The 16,584-nt window shown below is 39.7% G+C and overlaps 1 protein-coding gene across 1 annotated transcript in view; it reads right to left on the bottom strand.

Moving 5' to 3' along the window:
• Nucleotides 1–851: 851 nt before the first annotated feature.
• Nucleotides 852–16,584, bottom strand: part of LOC117514339 (neuronal acetylcholine receptor subunit alpha-7-like) — a 33,222-nt gene continuing 17,489 nt past the window's right edge. The window contains exons 4-10 of the mRNA XM_034174743.1: nt 16,328–16,437; nt 16,159–16,238; nt 12,450–12,617; nt 9,600–9,794; nt 9,205–9,291; nt 2,233–2,342; nt 852–2,131 (exon numbers count right to left, since the gene is read on the bottom strand). Of these exons, the coding sequence (XP_034030634.1) occupies nt 1,265–2,131; nt 2,233–2,342; nt 9,205–9,291; nt 9,600–9,794; nt 12,450–12,617; nt 16,159–16,238; nt 16,328–16,437 (1,617 nt within the window). The 3' untranslated portion in view covers nt 852–1,264. The remainder of the gene's footprint in view (nt 2,132–2,232; nt 2,343–9,204; nt 9,292–9,599; nt 9,795–12,449; nt 12,618–16,158; nt 16,239–16,327; nt 16,438–16,584) is intronic.

Raw genomic sequence — 16,584 nt, 5'->3', positions numbered from 1 at the left:
TACAACAATCATTTCCACAATCTGAGTCTGACGGGCTGCTGTGCTTATGTCATTTCGGAGCGTCAGCAGCGATTCACTGATTATTGCCTCGTTTCTGCTTAAAACTGACTTTAGAATGATTTAAGAGGTTTTACTTTGTCATCTGATGTTTAATAATCACATTATTCCCTTTGATCACTTTGGGTGCAGAGAGTCAGACTCAGAGAGTCAGTCTCAGACATGTTGCTGTCGTGCTCTGATCACGCCCCGTCTTTCATTATGAAATAATGCTGAATTTATGTGGAAATGATTGTTGAACAAAAGCTTCAGATATCTGTCGCTGAGACAGATGATGACTGGAGCCATGCATGCACAGTGAAGGTGCAGTGAAGGCAGGGGGACCGATTTTTAGGGGCAAGAGTTCTGTCGGCGACACTGGATCCGGAAAAGTGGCAGAATTTTTTTTTTTTAATCATTCAAAACTGTGCCACTAACCGTTAGACTAAGAAATCTTGACACACTTCATTTGAATGTAGCTACTGAAGCCGCAGTTTTGAGGAAAATTAATCGTTTAGATTAATGGAGTAATAAGCAAAATACTCAACAGATTTTAACTGATGGAAAAATAGTGGTTAGTGACCGTCCTAGTGTGAACTCTAGTGACTTCTCCAAAGGTGGATAATATAGCATTTAAAGAAAGCCTTGAGAAAATGTTAACTTTTTACTCTTTGTAAAGAAACCACTTCATTGGTAACCAAACTGTGGGATCTGAGGAATTTGCCTATAAAATAATAAAATTACAGAAAATAGAGTTGAATTGAGTTTTATTAATGTCAGTTTTATGTGATGAAAACTTTACATACAAAAGGTCTGCTAGTGTGTGTTTGTTTTCTACTGAGCATCTTCATGTTGCATCTTTGGATGGCAAAGAAATCAAATTGTTTTTGCTTCCCTTTATGCTGACATTAAATCTGGTAATGAATTATTTTCCCTATCATGCTATCATTCCCACAACTGTTTAAAAAAAATAAAAAAAAAACACTTGTTTTGTCAGATTGTCCCTCAAGTCATCACCTGAATATCAATGAAAGAATAAAAAGAAGAATGAGTGAGTCTGAAGGTGCATATTCACGTCATGTACATCTGCACTGTCGCGTTCAAGAAAACATTTCAATATATTCCACTGGTCACTCCGGCTCGTTTTATGTCCCAGTGTCAGTCAAGACAATTGTGCTTTCAGCAAATTGTTCTCGGCGTTGTTTTGAACAGTGTCACCTTTGCCCTTTCAGAGAAAATCTTTTGACAGCGCTTCTCCAAAATTGGGTGCAGCCATGAGGATGGCGATGGTACAGATGATGTTGAAAACACTGAATCCAACCAGACAGAGGCGGTCGATGACAGTGGCGGCAAACTGCCACTGCTCAGCCATGCTCAGTTGGCGGTCCTGCTCGCGTACACGTTCCACTAAAAACTGCACCTCTGACAGTAAAGCCTGCAGCTGGCTGTCTGCAGCTGTGGGTGGAGGTGCACTGCTGCGGGCGTTCACGGCAGCCGCTCTCCCACCTCCAGTGTCGTCTTCTAAAGCGAAGGGAGGAGAGGATGTGGTTGAAGGGTCACGATCTGTGGAGAGGGGAGCCTCTTCTGAGGGGCTCCCAAACTTGTTGGGTGGGAGGTGAAGATGGATAGGAGTATCTCCTGCTTCTTCTTCCTCTATGTCTCCCACATCTACACCTACTCCACCGTTTCCCCTCCCGTAGCTGATGGTTCTCCTCCACTGGACTGGTTCCAGTTCTGCAGCAGTCTGGAAGCACATATAAGGCAGATGACCGTTGGACTGAGGGTGTGGATTGGAGCTGGAGTCTCCATGGCTGGGTTTGGGGAGGAAAACAGTCTGGGAGTTTGACTGATGAGCTTGCGGGTGTAACAGAGGATTGCTGAGTTGGGACAGAGTGGTCCGCATGGAGGTGAGGCTCTGGGGGAGGATGGAGGGCACTGGGGTCAGGATGGTTCTGGTAGTGACAGTGGTGGTTGGAGAGGAGAGGGATTTGCTTTGAGACTCTGTCTGGTTTTGGGAAAGACTACAATCTGAGCCCTCTCCAGGACGCTTCATCCGCAGGAACCAAGGAACCCACTGCAGAAGAACCAAGTGCACCTACGAAACAAGGACAAACACAAACCCTGATACAAGGAAAGGAGAGAAATGTACACAGTTTTTTACTCACAAATCACAGACACAAGAACAAGCCGACTTACCCAGCGTGGCATGTGCCCACTATTGGGGTTGTGGTGATGGAACTGAAGGACAGTAACTGTTGCTACGACTGACATCCCTACAATCACCATGGTGCTTGCAAAGTACTGACCTGAGACAGACAAAACAGGGCCACTTTTACTCACAATATATGTTTGGAGATGAATGGATGGAAGGAAAGAAGGCTAGATGGATGGATGCCAGTGTTACAAACAGTAACAGTCCACCCAAAATCTACCAAGACAGTAATGCTGAGAATTACCAGCACCCCTATATTTTAAGTACACATTTTAAAATTGGATTAGAAATAAATGCAAACAAACCAATTTTGTATCATGATTTTTTTTATTCAAAAGTTATTGAACAGAAACAATAAAACAAATACTTCTATGAAGAGAAATAAAAATATACATAGAAAATGTATGATGGACACTTATTGGCATCCTTTGATGAAATTATCCTAAATTATCACTTTTACACCTCATTTTCTTTACACATCAGGGGATGGATACATTAACAGCCCAGTCTCACGCTTTTTTTATCCAAGCCATTATGAAAGTGGGGCGCTTTTTGTGACATGTTTTTTTCATTTTACTGTTTATAATCCTCCCCCCTTCTCCATACTCTAACCATAACCATAACGCAAGTGTCTCTTCCCTCAACCCTAACCAGGACCCCCCCCCCAACCCACCTAACCGGTCACCCAGCATTTCTTGCCCCCATCACAAAATAAATTTGTGACGGGGGCACAAACTCATAGATTAATTGTCTTTTCTTAATGCCATCACAAACTGCCATGAGACTGGGTTACCATGTCCAAATCACTCTGTGTGTGTATCTTTGACTTCATTCACATCATCCATATTCTATACTCACCTACTCCAGCCAAGGGTCACAGGGGGCTGGAGCCTATCTCAGTAGTCACAGGGTGTGAGGCAGGGTACACCCTGGACAGGACACCATTCTATCACAGGGCCACATATACAGTTGTATGCAAACGTTTGGGCACCCCTGGTAATTTTCATGATTTTCCTTTATAAATCATTGGTTGTCTGGATCAGAAATTTCAGTTAAATATATCATATAGCAGATGAACATGCTGATATTTGAAAAGTAAAATGACGTTTCTAGTATTTACAGAAAGTGTGCAATAATTATTTAAACAAAATTGGGCAGGTGCATAAATTTGGCCACCCTTGTCATTTTATTGATTTTAATATATTTAGCACTAATTATTGGAACACAAAATTGGTTTGTAAGCTCAATGACCCTTGACCTCTTTACACAGGTGAATCCAATCATATGAAAGGATATTTAAGGTGGCCATTTGCAAATGTTTCCCCTCTTTGCATCTCTTCTAATGAGTGGCAACATGGGAGCCTCTAAACAACTCTCATATGACCTGAAAACAAATTTCATGAAATGACACGCACATCACAAACTATATTGGCGTGCAGGGTCAAAAAATAGCATCAAAAGCAAAAAAGAAAGAGACCCGCACAGCCAGTCAGCTCCCAAGCAAACCTTTAATGCAGCACCAAAAGAAAGTGTGACGTTTCGGGCCTCGCCCTTCTTCAGACATAATTATCATGTCAGGATGCACCTGTATATAAACGCACAATGATTAGCAACATGTGTTGCCAATCATTCTTACCCTCTACACACAATCAAACAGGGTACATGCTGAATCAATGTTCCACTTCAATACCATTAAAATATCTATTGCATATGAAAAAAAGACAAATTTCACTGCGGTTTAAATCCAATAAATTACATGACAAAAAACGCCAATTTAATACTTAAAAAGTCTATTACCTTTGAAAGGGCCCTAATCCATTGCCAAATGGGCCAGAACTACCTATAGGCAAAATGTATAACACTCTACACCATTTAAAAATGACATGATTAAATTATTTAATAAATTCATACATTTCGATTAAAAATGGATATCTCTATAATTCCATAAAACTCAATTAAGTCCATAAAAGGCATGATAATAAAGAATGAAGAGTGGACCTAAGCCACTAACCGATCAATCCCTCTGCATAGTACCACAGCATCAAACAAACAAAACTGACATGTTGTATGCCTTTTACAATGTGAGCATCAGGTGTACACCATCCTAGAATACTGTGGACAACTAATAATAAATAAACCAAAAAGAAGGTACAAGCCAAAAGAAAAAGCAAACAGGTGCATCCAAATAGTGCAAACAACACAATACTAGAATTGAATCGATATAAACATAGAAATAGACAACAGGGAAAAGATCGCATAAAAACAACTACATAAATATTCATGATGACAAAGCTACAAAAAAGAATCACAAAAAAGGTCTGATGTCAAAATCCTCATTAAGTCCTTTAGGATTGAGAGTGTCCAGCGTGTAGATCCAATAACTTTCTCTTTTAAGTAAATTTTGATTAATATCACCACCACGGTTCGTCAATTTTACTTGTTCTATCCCAATAAATCTCAATGTACTTACATTATGTTGAGCCTGTGTGAAATGAATGGCCACTGAACTTTTCTTATCTTTTTTCCGAATATTAGATCTGTGTTCTGATATTCTAATTTTAAGAGGTCTTGTTGTCTTGCCAGTATAGGCTAGGCCACAAGGGCAATTTAACATGTAAATAACATTAGCAGTGTTGCATGAAATAGTGCCACGAATTTTAAAGACTTTGCCAGTTCTGGGATGTAAAAATGATTGAGTTGTATATGTAAAATTACATTGGGCACAATGGCATGGCCACAACTACTTAGTGGCTTAGGTCCACTCTTCATTCTTTATTATCATGCCTTTTATGGACTTAATTGAGTTTTATGGAATTATAGAGATATCCATTTTTAGTCAAAATATATGAATTTATTAAATAATTTAATCATGTCATTTTTAAATGGTGTAGAGTGTTATAAATTTTGCCTATAGGTAGTTCTGGCCCATTTGGCAATGGATTAGGGCCCTTTCAAAGGTAATAGACTTTTTAAGTATTAAATTGGTGTTTTTTGTCATGTAATTTATTGGATTTAAACTGCAGTGAAATTTGTCTTTTTTCATATGCAATAGATATTTTAATGGTATTGAAGTGGAACATTAATTCAGCATGTACCCTGTTTGATTGTGTGTAGAGGGTAAGAATGATTGGCAACACATGTTGCTAATCATTGTGCGTTTATATACAGGTGCATCCTGACATGATAATTATGTCTGAAGAAGGGCAAGGCCCGAAACGTCACACTTTCTTTTGGTGCTGCATTAAAGGTTTGCTTGGGAGCTGACTGGCTGTACGGGTCTCTTTCTTTTTTGCTTCTGAAAACAAAGTTTAACATCATGGTTAAGAGGAAGGATACAAAAAGCTATCTCAGAGATTTCAGCTGTCAGTTTCCACTGTGAGGAACATAGTGAGGAAATGGATGACCGCAGGCACAGTACTAGTTAAGGGCCGAAGTGGCAGGCCAAGAAAAAATCTCAGATAAGTTGAAGCGAAGGATGGTGATAACAGTCAGTCACCCTACAGACCTGCTCCAAAGACCTACAACATGATCTTGCTGCAGATAGTGTCTCTGTGCATCGTTCAACTATACAGCACACTTTGCACAAGGAGATGCTGGATGAGAGAGTAATGCAGAGGAAGCCTTTTCTGCATACACACCACAAACAGAGTCGCTTGAGGTATGCTAAAGCACATTTGGACAAGCCAGCTTCATTTTGGAATAAGGTGCTGTGGACTGATGAAACTAAAATTGAGTTATTTGGATATAACAAGGGGCTGTATGCATGGCTGAAAAAGAACACAGCATTCTAAGAAAAACACTTGCTACCTACAGTAAAATTTGGAGGTGGTTCCATCATGCTGTGTGGCTGTGTGGCCAGTGCAGGTACTGGGAATCTTGTTAAAGTTGAGGGTCACATGGATTCCAGTCAATATCAGCAGATTCTTGAGAACAATGTTCATGAATCAGTGACAAAGTTGAAGTTGTGCAGGGCTGGATCTTTCAACAAGACAACGACCCTAAACACTGCTCAAAATCTACTAAGGCATTCATGCAGAGGAACAGGAGAACAAGAGGATCAACATTCTGGAATGGGCATCTCAGTCCCCAGACCTGAATATTATTGAAAATCTGTGGTGTGATTTTAAGCGGGCTGTCCATGCTCGGAAACCAACAAACCTGAGATGTTTTGTAAAGAAGAATACCTTCAACCAGAATCCAGACTCTCATTGGAAGCTATAGGAAGTGTTTAGAGGCTGTTATTTCTCCAAAAGGAGGATCTACTCAATATTGATGTATTTTTTTCTGTTGGGGTGCCCAAATTTACAGTGAGGAAAATAAGTATTTGAACATGCTGCGATTTTGCAAGTTCTCCCACTTAGAAATCATGGAGGGGTCTGAAATTTTCATCTTAGGTGCATGTCCACTGTGAGAGACATAATCTAAAAAAAAAAAAATCCGGAAATCACAATGTATGATTTTTTGTATGTTACTGCTGCAAATAAGTATTTGAACACCTGTGAAAATCAATGTTAATATTTGATACAATAGCCTTTGTTTGCAATTATAGAGGTCAAACGTTTCCTGTAGTTTTTCACCAGGTATGCACACACTGCAGCAGGGATTTTGGTCCACTCCTCCACACAGATCTTCACTAGATCTTTCAGGTTTGGAGTTTCAGCTCCCTCCAAAGATTTTCTATTGAGTTCAGGTCTGGAGACTGGCCAGGCCACTCCAGGACCTTGAAATGCTTCTTACGGAGCCCCTCTTTAGTTGCCCTGGCTGTGTGTTTAGGGTCATTGTCATGCTGGAAGACCCAGCCATGACCCATCTTCAATGCTCTTACTGAGGGAAGGATGTTGTTTGCCAAAAATCTTGCAATACATGACCCCATCCATCCTTCCTTCAATACGGTGCAGTCGTCCTGTCCCCTTTGCAGAAGAGCACCCCCAGAGTATGATGTTTCCACCCCCATGCTTCACAGTTGGGATGGTTTTCTTGAGGTTGTTCTCATCCTCTAAACATGGTAAGTGGAGTTGATTCCAAAAAGCTCTATTCTGGTCTCATCTGACCACATGACCTTCTCCCATGCCTCCTCTGGATCATCCAGATGGTCACTGGTGAACTTCAAACAGGCCTGGACATGTGCTGGCTTGAGCAGGGGGACCTTGATGCCCCGCCCGATTTTAAACCATGACAGCATCATGTGTTACTAATGTAATCTTTGTGACTGTCGTTCCAGCTCTCTTCAGTAGGTCCTCCTGTGTAGCTCTGAGCTTTCTCTGAATCATCCTTACCCCACAAAGTGAGATCTTGCGTGGAATCCCAGACCGAGGGAGATTGACAGTCATCTCGTGTTTCTTCCACTTTCTAATAAATAATCATAACAGTTGTTGTCTTCTACCAAGCTGCTTGCCTGTTGTCCTGTAGTCCATCCCAGCCTTGTGCAGGTCTACAGTTTTGTCCCTGGTGTCCTTAGACAGCTCTTTGGTCTTGGCTATGGTGGACAGGTTGGAGTGTGATTGATTGAGTGTGTGAACAGGTGTCTTTTATACAGGTAACAAGTTCAAACAGGTGCAATTAATACAGGTAAAGAGTGCAGAATAAGAGGGCTTCTTAAAGAAAAATTAACAGGTCTGTGTGAGCCAGAATTCTTGCTGGTTGGTAGGTGTTCAAATACTTATTTGCAGCAGTAACATACAAATAAATTATTTAAAAAATCATACATTGTGATTTCCGGATTTTTTTTTTTTTTTTTTAGATTATGTCTCTCACAGTGGACATGCACCTAAGATGAAAATTTTAGACCCCTCCATGATTTCTAAGTGGGAAAACTTGCAAAATCGGATGGTGTTCAAATACTTATTTTCCTCACTGTATGCACCTGCCTTTTGTTTAAAGAATTATTGCACACTTTCTCTAAATCCTATAAACTTCATTTCACTTCTCAAATATCAGTGTGTTTGTCAGCTATATGATATATTTAACTGAAATTTCTGATCCAAACAACCAATGATTTATAAAGAAAAATCATGGAAATCATCAGGGGTGCCCAAACTTTTACGCACAACTGTAGACAGACACACACACACACACACACACACACACACACACACACACACACACACACACACACACACACACACACACACAGAGAGAGAGAGAGAGAGAGATGCTTACTGTCACTTTAGAGGCACCAAATCATCTAACCTGCATGTCTTTTCAGAGAGAACATACAAACTCCACACAGAAAGGACCAGGTGGGGAGCAATCCCATGACCTTCTTGCTGTGAAGAAACAGTGCTAGCCACTTATCCACTGTGCCGCCCATCAATCATTAAGAAATAAAAACAGTGCAGTACTGTGTGGTATTCTGTCTGGAGGAAGCATTTCCCAAAAACCGAGTGACTGTGCAAAAAGGAGACTAATGAGGGAAGCCATCAAGACACCCCTGACTTTTAAAGAGTTCTAGGCTTCTGTGGGTGTGATTGGAGAAGCTATGCATTGTGCAGCTTTTGAATGTTGCATAATCAGTATTACAGCTTCGTGGTGGAGTGGCAAAAAAAAGGACGTTGTTAAAAAAAAACATGAAATGTCAGCTACAGTTTGCAAAAGGCACATGGCAGACTGAAGCCTAGATTTGATGAGTTTCTTATAAAAAAAATCCTTGCTTGGCCCACTCCAGCATGAAGCTGTGACTGGTGATGCAGCAGTCAAGTTGCACTACGTGTAGCTTCTCAAGTCACAACAACAGATCATGCCCAGCATGTAGTTTATAGCTATACGTATATTTTTTCACTTCATAAAAACATTTTATTTTTTTGTTTCTGTTCAATAACTTTGGAATAAAATAAGTTCCAAAAGTGATTTGTTTGCATTTATTTCTGAACATATTTTAAAATATGTACTTAAAATATCGGAGTGCTTGTAATTCTGACCACAGCTGTACCTCTGAACAAACACAAGAAGCAGCTGACCTATGAGTGGAACAGAATCTGAAGTGGTAGGCATTATCTCTGCAACCATCAACATGAAGACAGTCAGCGAGAGGAGAACCGTGATGCCTGGAGGCAAACAGAGAACAGCAGGAAGTCATGGGTTACACAGGAAAAAAAGGAGGAGAAAATTCAAGAACACAGACTTTGTGAAATGTTGAATTTGGTATGCTGCTCTTGACTTCTCTCAGCAGTCATCTCTCTCACTATCTGCCCTGGAAAACTAATTTGATTTTACTCTCTGATCTCCTCCCCTCCCTTTGGTAGTGTGAGTTCCTTCTCAAACCTGGTTTTCATCAACTGCATGTTCCAGCAATGAGTAATTTAAAGAACAGGCAGATTAGAATGTGTTTTGTTGACATTTCCTTTGTCCTCACCCAGGCTGATCTTCTCCCCGGAGTTGGCAGGCAGCAAGAAGACCAGGAGGGTCATGGAGGAAAGGAGCACACAGGGGATAAGGAGGTTGAGCGCATAGAAAAGGGTCCTCCTTCGTAAGGTCACAACAAAGGTAACATCAGGGTACGGCTCTGCACAGCAGTCATAGAAAACCTCGTGACGATCTCCAGGAACCCCTGAGAGAATGGAGGAAGAAAAAACACAGCAATGAGTGAAGAAAAAGAAAGACACAGCAATGACCGAAGAAAAAAAAGGACACAGCAATGACCGAAGAAAAAAAAGGACACAGCAATGACTGAAGAAAAAGAAAGACACAGCAATGAGTGAAGAAAAAAAAGGACACGGCAATGAGTGAAGAAAAAGAAAGACACGTCAATGAGTGAAGAAAAAGAAAGACACAGCAATGACCGAAGAAAAAAAGGACACAGCAATGACTGAAGAAAAAGAAAGACACGGCAATGAGTGAAGAAAAAGAAAGACACGGCAATGACCGAAGAAAAAAAAGGACACAGCAATGACTGAAGAAAAAGAAAGACACGGCAATGACTGAAGAAAAAGAAAGACACGGCAATGAGTGAAGAAAAAGAAAGACACAGCAATGACCGAAGAAAAAAAAGGACACAGCAATGACTGAAGAAAAAGAAAGACACAGCAATGAGTGAAGAAAAAGAAAGACACAGCAATGACCGAAGAAAAAAAAGGACACAGCAATGACAGAAGAAAAAAAAGAAAGACACAGCAATGACAGAAGAAAAAAAAGGACACAGCAATGACCGAAGAAAACAAAGAAAGACACAGCAATGACTGAAGAGAAAAAAGAAAGACACAGCAATGACCAAAGAGAAAAAAAAAAGACACAGCAATGACTGAAGTAAAAAAAAAAGGACACAGCAATGACAGAAGAAAAAAGGACACAGCAATGACCGAAGAAAAAAAGAAAGACACAGCAATGACAGAAGAAAAAAAAAAGACACAGCAATGACTGAAGAAAAAGAAAGACACAGCAATGACCGAAGGGAAAAAAGGACACAGCAATGACTGAAGAAAAAGAAAGAACACAGCAATGACCGAAGAACAAAAAAAAAGGACACAGCAATGACCAAATGAAAAAAGGACACAGCAATGACAGAAGGAAAAAAAAGGACACAGCAATGACCGGATGAAAAAAGGACACAGCAATGACCAAATGAAAAAAGGACACAGCAATGACCGAATGAAAAAAGGACACAGCAATGACAGAAGAAAAAAATGACACAGCAATGACGAAGAAAAAAGGACACAGCAGTGACCGAAGAGAAAGAAAGACACAGCAATGACGAAGAAAAAAGGAGCACACAGCAATGACCGAAGGGAAAAAAAGGACACAGCAATGACCAAAGAAAAAAGACACAGCAATAACCGAAGGAAAAAAGAAATACACAGCAATGACCGAAGAAGAAAAAGAAAGACACAGCAATGACTGAAGAAAAAGAAAGACACGGCAATGAGTGAAGAAAAAGAAAGACACAGCAATGACCGAAGAAAAAAAAGGACACAGCAATGACTGAAGAAAAAGAAAGACACAGCAATGAGTGAAGAAAAATAAAGACACAGCAATGACCGAAGAAAAAAAAGGATACAGCAATGACTGAAGAAAAAAGGACACAGCAATGACTGAAGAAAATGAAAGACAGCAATGACCAAAAGAAAAAAAGGACACAGCAATGACTGAAGAAAAAGAAAGACACAGCAATGACCGAAGGAAAAAAGGACACAGCAATGACAGAAGGGAAAAAAAAGGACACAGCAATGACCGAATGAAAAAAGGACACAGCAATGACAGAAGAAAAAAAGAGACAGCAATGACGAAGAAAAAAGAACACAGCAATGACAAAGAAAAAAGGACACAGCAGTGACCGAAGAGAAAGAAAGACACAGCAATGACGAAGAAAAAGAAGCACACAGCAATGACCAAAAGGAAAAAAAAGGACACAGCAATGACCGAAGAAAAAAGACACAGCAATAACCGAAGGAAAAAAAGAAATACACAGCAATGACCGAAGAGAAAAAAAAGACACAGCAATGACTGAAGAGAAAAAAAGACACAGCAGTGACGAAGAAAAAAGAAGCACACAGCAATGACGAAGAAAAAAGGACACAGCAATGACCGAAGAGAAAAAGACACAGCAATGACGAAGAAAAAAGAAGGACACAGCAATGACCGAAGAGAAAAAGACACAGCAATGACGAAGAAAAAAGAAGCACACAGCAATGACCGAAGGGAAAAAAAAGGACACAGCAATGACCGAAGAAAAAAGACACAGCAATAACCGAAGGAAAAAAGAAATACACAGCAATGACCGAAGAAAAAAAAGAAAGACACAGCAATGACTACATTATGATAGTAAAAAGTATACATAGACGTTTTTAGACTACATATGAATAATGAAGGAAATGTTCTTCCAATATTTTTCTAAGGGTGGAAAATGACTGCTTGTGATGGAAATGGACCATAAAATGCTGTGAAATGGAAATGGATCAGGTTTGAGTGTTTTCGAAAGAAAAATAGCTGAAACAACTTGTAGAATGCATATCTCACTTCATGAAAATTAATGAGCTTATGAACAAGCATGTGTGGTCACTCAAAGATTGTTGCCGCTTTGCACCAGCGTGCATCATGAATACATAATAACTATTCAAAGCTGCTATATTTTCACTCAATAAAACATTTCTAAAGAACACAAATCGAACATCCAGCTATATATCTAAATCTTTTAAGTTAGTTACAGTTTCTGATTGATGCCAATTACATCTTCCATGGATGGTGGTACTTATGCAGCATTGTTTATTACCCAGGAGGTCCCATTCTCCATTGGGCATGTATCCGGACACATCCGCCTCCTTCATCTGGAGGTCCAACAGCCAGCCGTCAAATGTCCATGAGCCAAACTTCAGCTCACAGCGCTGGATGTCAAATGGAAACCAACGCACATCCACACTGCATGTGCTAACAAATATTCCTTGGAACACAGGGGGAAAAGTTAACAGTCTACAATGAAAGGAAATGAAATATCTAATTCACATCAGGTCATCCTAAGATGTAATGAGGGGAGCATAGCAGGGGTACCTGGCTTCACCCGGGTGAAGATTGAGTAAGACAATAATTGATAAGTAGACATTAAATATTTCAATTGACACACACACACACACACACCCTACATGCACCCTACATACATGGTCCCCCACAACCCTATGCAAGCCCGTCCCCATTTATGCTCCCCCCATATCATTCAGAAAATACTGATCAGTGCCTTTTATCATTTAGACTTTTGTGAGTTTGTGGTTCAGTCACTCTCCGTCTGTCTTTTTGCGTAAGCAGCAGTAATATCCAGAGTTCAATCTCAGTGGTTCTTATCTCTCATTTCATTTATTTCAAGGCACTTCACACAAGTAAGGTCTAACCTCACCAACCTCTAAGCACATGGGTGACAGTGGTAAGGAAAAAACTCCCTCTGATGATTTGAGGAAGAAACCTCAAGCAGACCAGACTCAAATGGGTGACCCTCTGCTTGGGCCATGCTACAGACACAACTGACAATAAAAATAAACAGGAAATTTTGGGAGTCCATGCTGGTGTCCAGGACGGGAGGCTGGCTTGGGGGGAGGGGGGGGGAGTTGGGTCCACAGATCCCATCTATTTCATGACCATTGCAGAAGAAGACACCCATTCCCACTTCTGAATGGAGCCACACCTCAGACAGAAAGAAAAATTAGAATCAGGCAGCAGAAAGACAACAAATAAGCAGTGGTGGGCACAGATAACCAAAAAACTAACTTCGATAACAGATAATCAGCTAACTGAAAAGTTATCTTCGGTAAAGATAAAACAATAAACCACCCAAAAATGTATCGGAAGTTACAGATAACCGATAAATTCACATATTGTCTCTGGTACTTGTACAACTACTAGTTAAACAAATTTAATAGCATCTAGTAATATTAAAAGTAACAACAAACCCAAACAATGAGACCACACTTTTTCTTTCAACATTCTGCCCCTGCTAGAAGCTCTTGCTTACTACAGTACTCCCAGCACAGAGGCACCACGAGAGCAGCCATAAGGCCAGCTCTTTATTAATTACAATGCTCCGGTCAGGCGGTGGTCTTGAAAAATAAAGTCATGCTGAGTTATGGTTTTGATTTATAAATAACATTAATACCGATAGAATAACTCCATTAATGTCAATTCTGTCATTTGTACAAAGTTAAAATATAACATATATCTTTTAATGTTGAATAATGCACTAATTCTGAGGTTTTGTAACAAACAGACAGATCGCTAAGGATTCTGGGTAAAAGTGCCTCTGCTAAACACTGATTGGTTCAGTCATTCATTATGTAAACCAACACGTTAATGTGACGTCTGTCGTGTGTTGGTGTTTAAAGATAAATGTGCTTTTGTAAAATATTCCATTTTCTTATTTGTAAAAACAGGCATTTTTACGGAGCCCTGCAAGTGTCATTGCAAAATGTTTTGCATGTGGAGAGAATGTGCGCACGTTTTATGATGTTGTATGAGGTTTTTTCATGCAGGAATTTTTTGGACCGAGTTTCAGGTTAATCGTGTGTCCTGCATCGTGTAGTGTACGTGGAGTATCAAGCTGCGGTCAACATCTGACGACCACCTCCTGATCGCCGATCGTATGGTCGAATGAGAATCAAACCTGTTTGATATATTATTGTGGTCGGCCATCGTGAGGGTTTCCTGCTGCTGAAAATCTACAAGCATCCAAACACTTGCACTGTGCCTGTGCAAACACTGCAGAGCTGACTTGTAATGTTATTATTATTATTATTATTATTATTATTATTATTATTATGCTGTTGTTTTGTTTTGTTTTTAAACTTCATTTGTAAAAAAAAAAAAAAAAAAAAAAAAACGCCATTTGCAAAGCCAAAAAAAGTTGATTTGACAATCATCTGATATAACCGGGGTCAAAATAAATAGAACACTGCCATCTACTGGTTCCCAGACGCTTAGTACTTAGGGCGAATACTGCCATGAACACTACTGGCCAGTAGATGACAGTAGAGGCCTTGAAAACAAAATTCCAGAAAATCCCTGTCTGCTACATTTAAAATGCGTGGAATTTAACAAACGCAAATACCAAACCAATGTCTATAAATGCAGAGAATATATTCAAGAGAGTTTTAGGCACTAGAGTTTAATGCTGTTGTCCATGGAGCCTGAACAGAGTGTCTGAAATGCATTTGTCCTGTCCTGACGTACTGAGATTACATCATCGTACCCATAATGCACTGCGGGGCACAGCATGTGCTCACAAAACCTTAAAAATTAGCACATTACTTTAAAACTAAAACATATAGCTGATATTTTCACTTTCTAAAACTTCAGACATGACAGTAATTTTAAATAACTTGTCCAAAATTAGTTTGGTTAAAATTTGAACCATAAGTTAAAAATGTATGCCTCTGGATGACTTAGGTGATATTGCCAGCATATCGGTATGGTGTTAAAGGAAATGTATTTTGTTTTTTTTATCGTTTCTCCTTTGTCTGCAGAGGATTCAGACGCTTTTTATACAAGCAGTTCTCTTCTGTTTACAGAAGTTATAACTGTGCGTCTGTTACAAAACTTTTAACAGGTGGGTGCTGAACTGATTTTAAATTTTAACAATGCTTGTCGCTGTTCAGCATTGTTTACTTTGTTCATTGGTTTAAAAGTTATCGGACAGAAATTAATCGGAAGATAATTGATCCGATAATGGTTTTTAAAGTAATATAAAAAGATAATCCGATAATGAAAACATTATCTTCGATAATTATCTGTTATCGGGTTATCGAAAGTGTGCCCACCACTGCAAATAAGGTATAATTTGGCAGCATTAAGTGACAAGAAAAACAGAAGAAATACTAAGGTGATCACCGGCCACTAACCCTAAGCTTCACTAACAGACCCAGACTTTAGATAAAGTTGAGGCAGCGACCTGCTCTGTTTGATAATAAAATGAATTTAAAAGGGTAGAAAGCATATTCCATACCGTACCAGTATGGTAGCCATATGAAAGGGAAAATAAATGTCTTATGTCAGGACTTGAAAGTCTCTACAGAATCCGACTGTTTTATTGATGCGGGGAGATCATTCCACAGAACAGGTGCACCATAAGAGAAACCTCTGTGAGTGCTTTCACAGTGGTTGAGGATCCAGAAAAGAATGTCACTGCAGAGATGCATGAATGTCGACAAGTTCAACATTTTCACCGCACTCAGATACACTTCGGATGGTCGAGGCCAGGAAGTCATCAAAAGCGTGAAATTTAGTTTTTTTTTAATCCAGTACAATTTCAAACACAGACACTCTGGCATTTCACACAACAAATTAAGTACTAAGTCTGAATGTCCATTGACTGCACAAGGATCTTCTATGAAGTAAAAGTCAGTCCACCTTTTCTCCTTAGCAAAGCCAGCGAAGCCTCTTGAAGACAAGGTCAGCATCATAGTCTGTCCTGAACAAAAAGATCATGATAAATGAAATCCTACCTGGAGGCAGATATTCACAGAAGCCGCTGGAGTTAACCAGTACATTCGTCTTGAAAGTGGCATCAAATTTGTCATGAGCACTGGTGGAGTTCAGCAAAGTAAAAGCATTAGCTTACAAACACAAGTATTTACATATATGAACTCTTGGGTGTGGTTGAGTGTAACATACCTGTTGTAAAGCAGAATATCAGGGGTCCAAACCTGATCAGGAGTGAAACGGAGATTCTTCACTCCAGGATACTCTGTTTGGTTCCACTGGAGGTAGTGGTCATACCACTGCTGGGAGAAAAAAAACACAAAATTTGATTTACTTTTGAACAACAAAACTGATAAAATACAAATATGAATGAAACGTGCACCAGAACCTGGTCGTCTATCTTGTATATCGGATATGGACTTCTTGTCACCTCACTCAGTCTATTTTCA

This window comes from Thalassophryne amazonica, chromosome 7 (genome assembly GCF_902500255.1).
Source record: "Thalassophryne amazonica chromosome 7, fThaAma1.1, whole genome shotgun sequence".
In the NCBI taxonomy this organism is placed as follows: Eukaryota; Metazoa; Chordata; class Actinopteri; order Batrachoidiformes; family Batrachoididae; genus Thalassophryne; species Thalassophryne amazonica.
The sequence above is the reverse complement of the archived record's forward strand: the minus strand, read 5'-3'. Positions and strand labels throughout refer to the sequence as shown.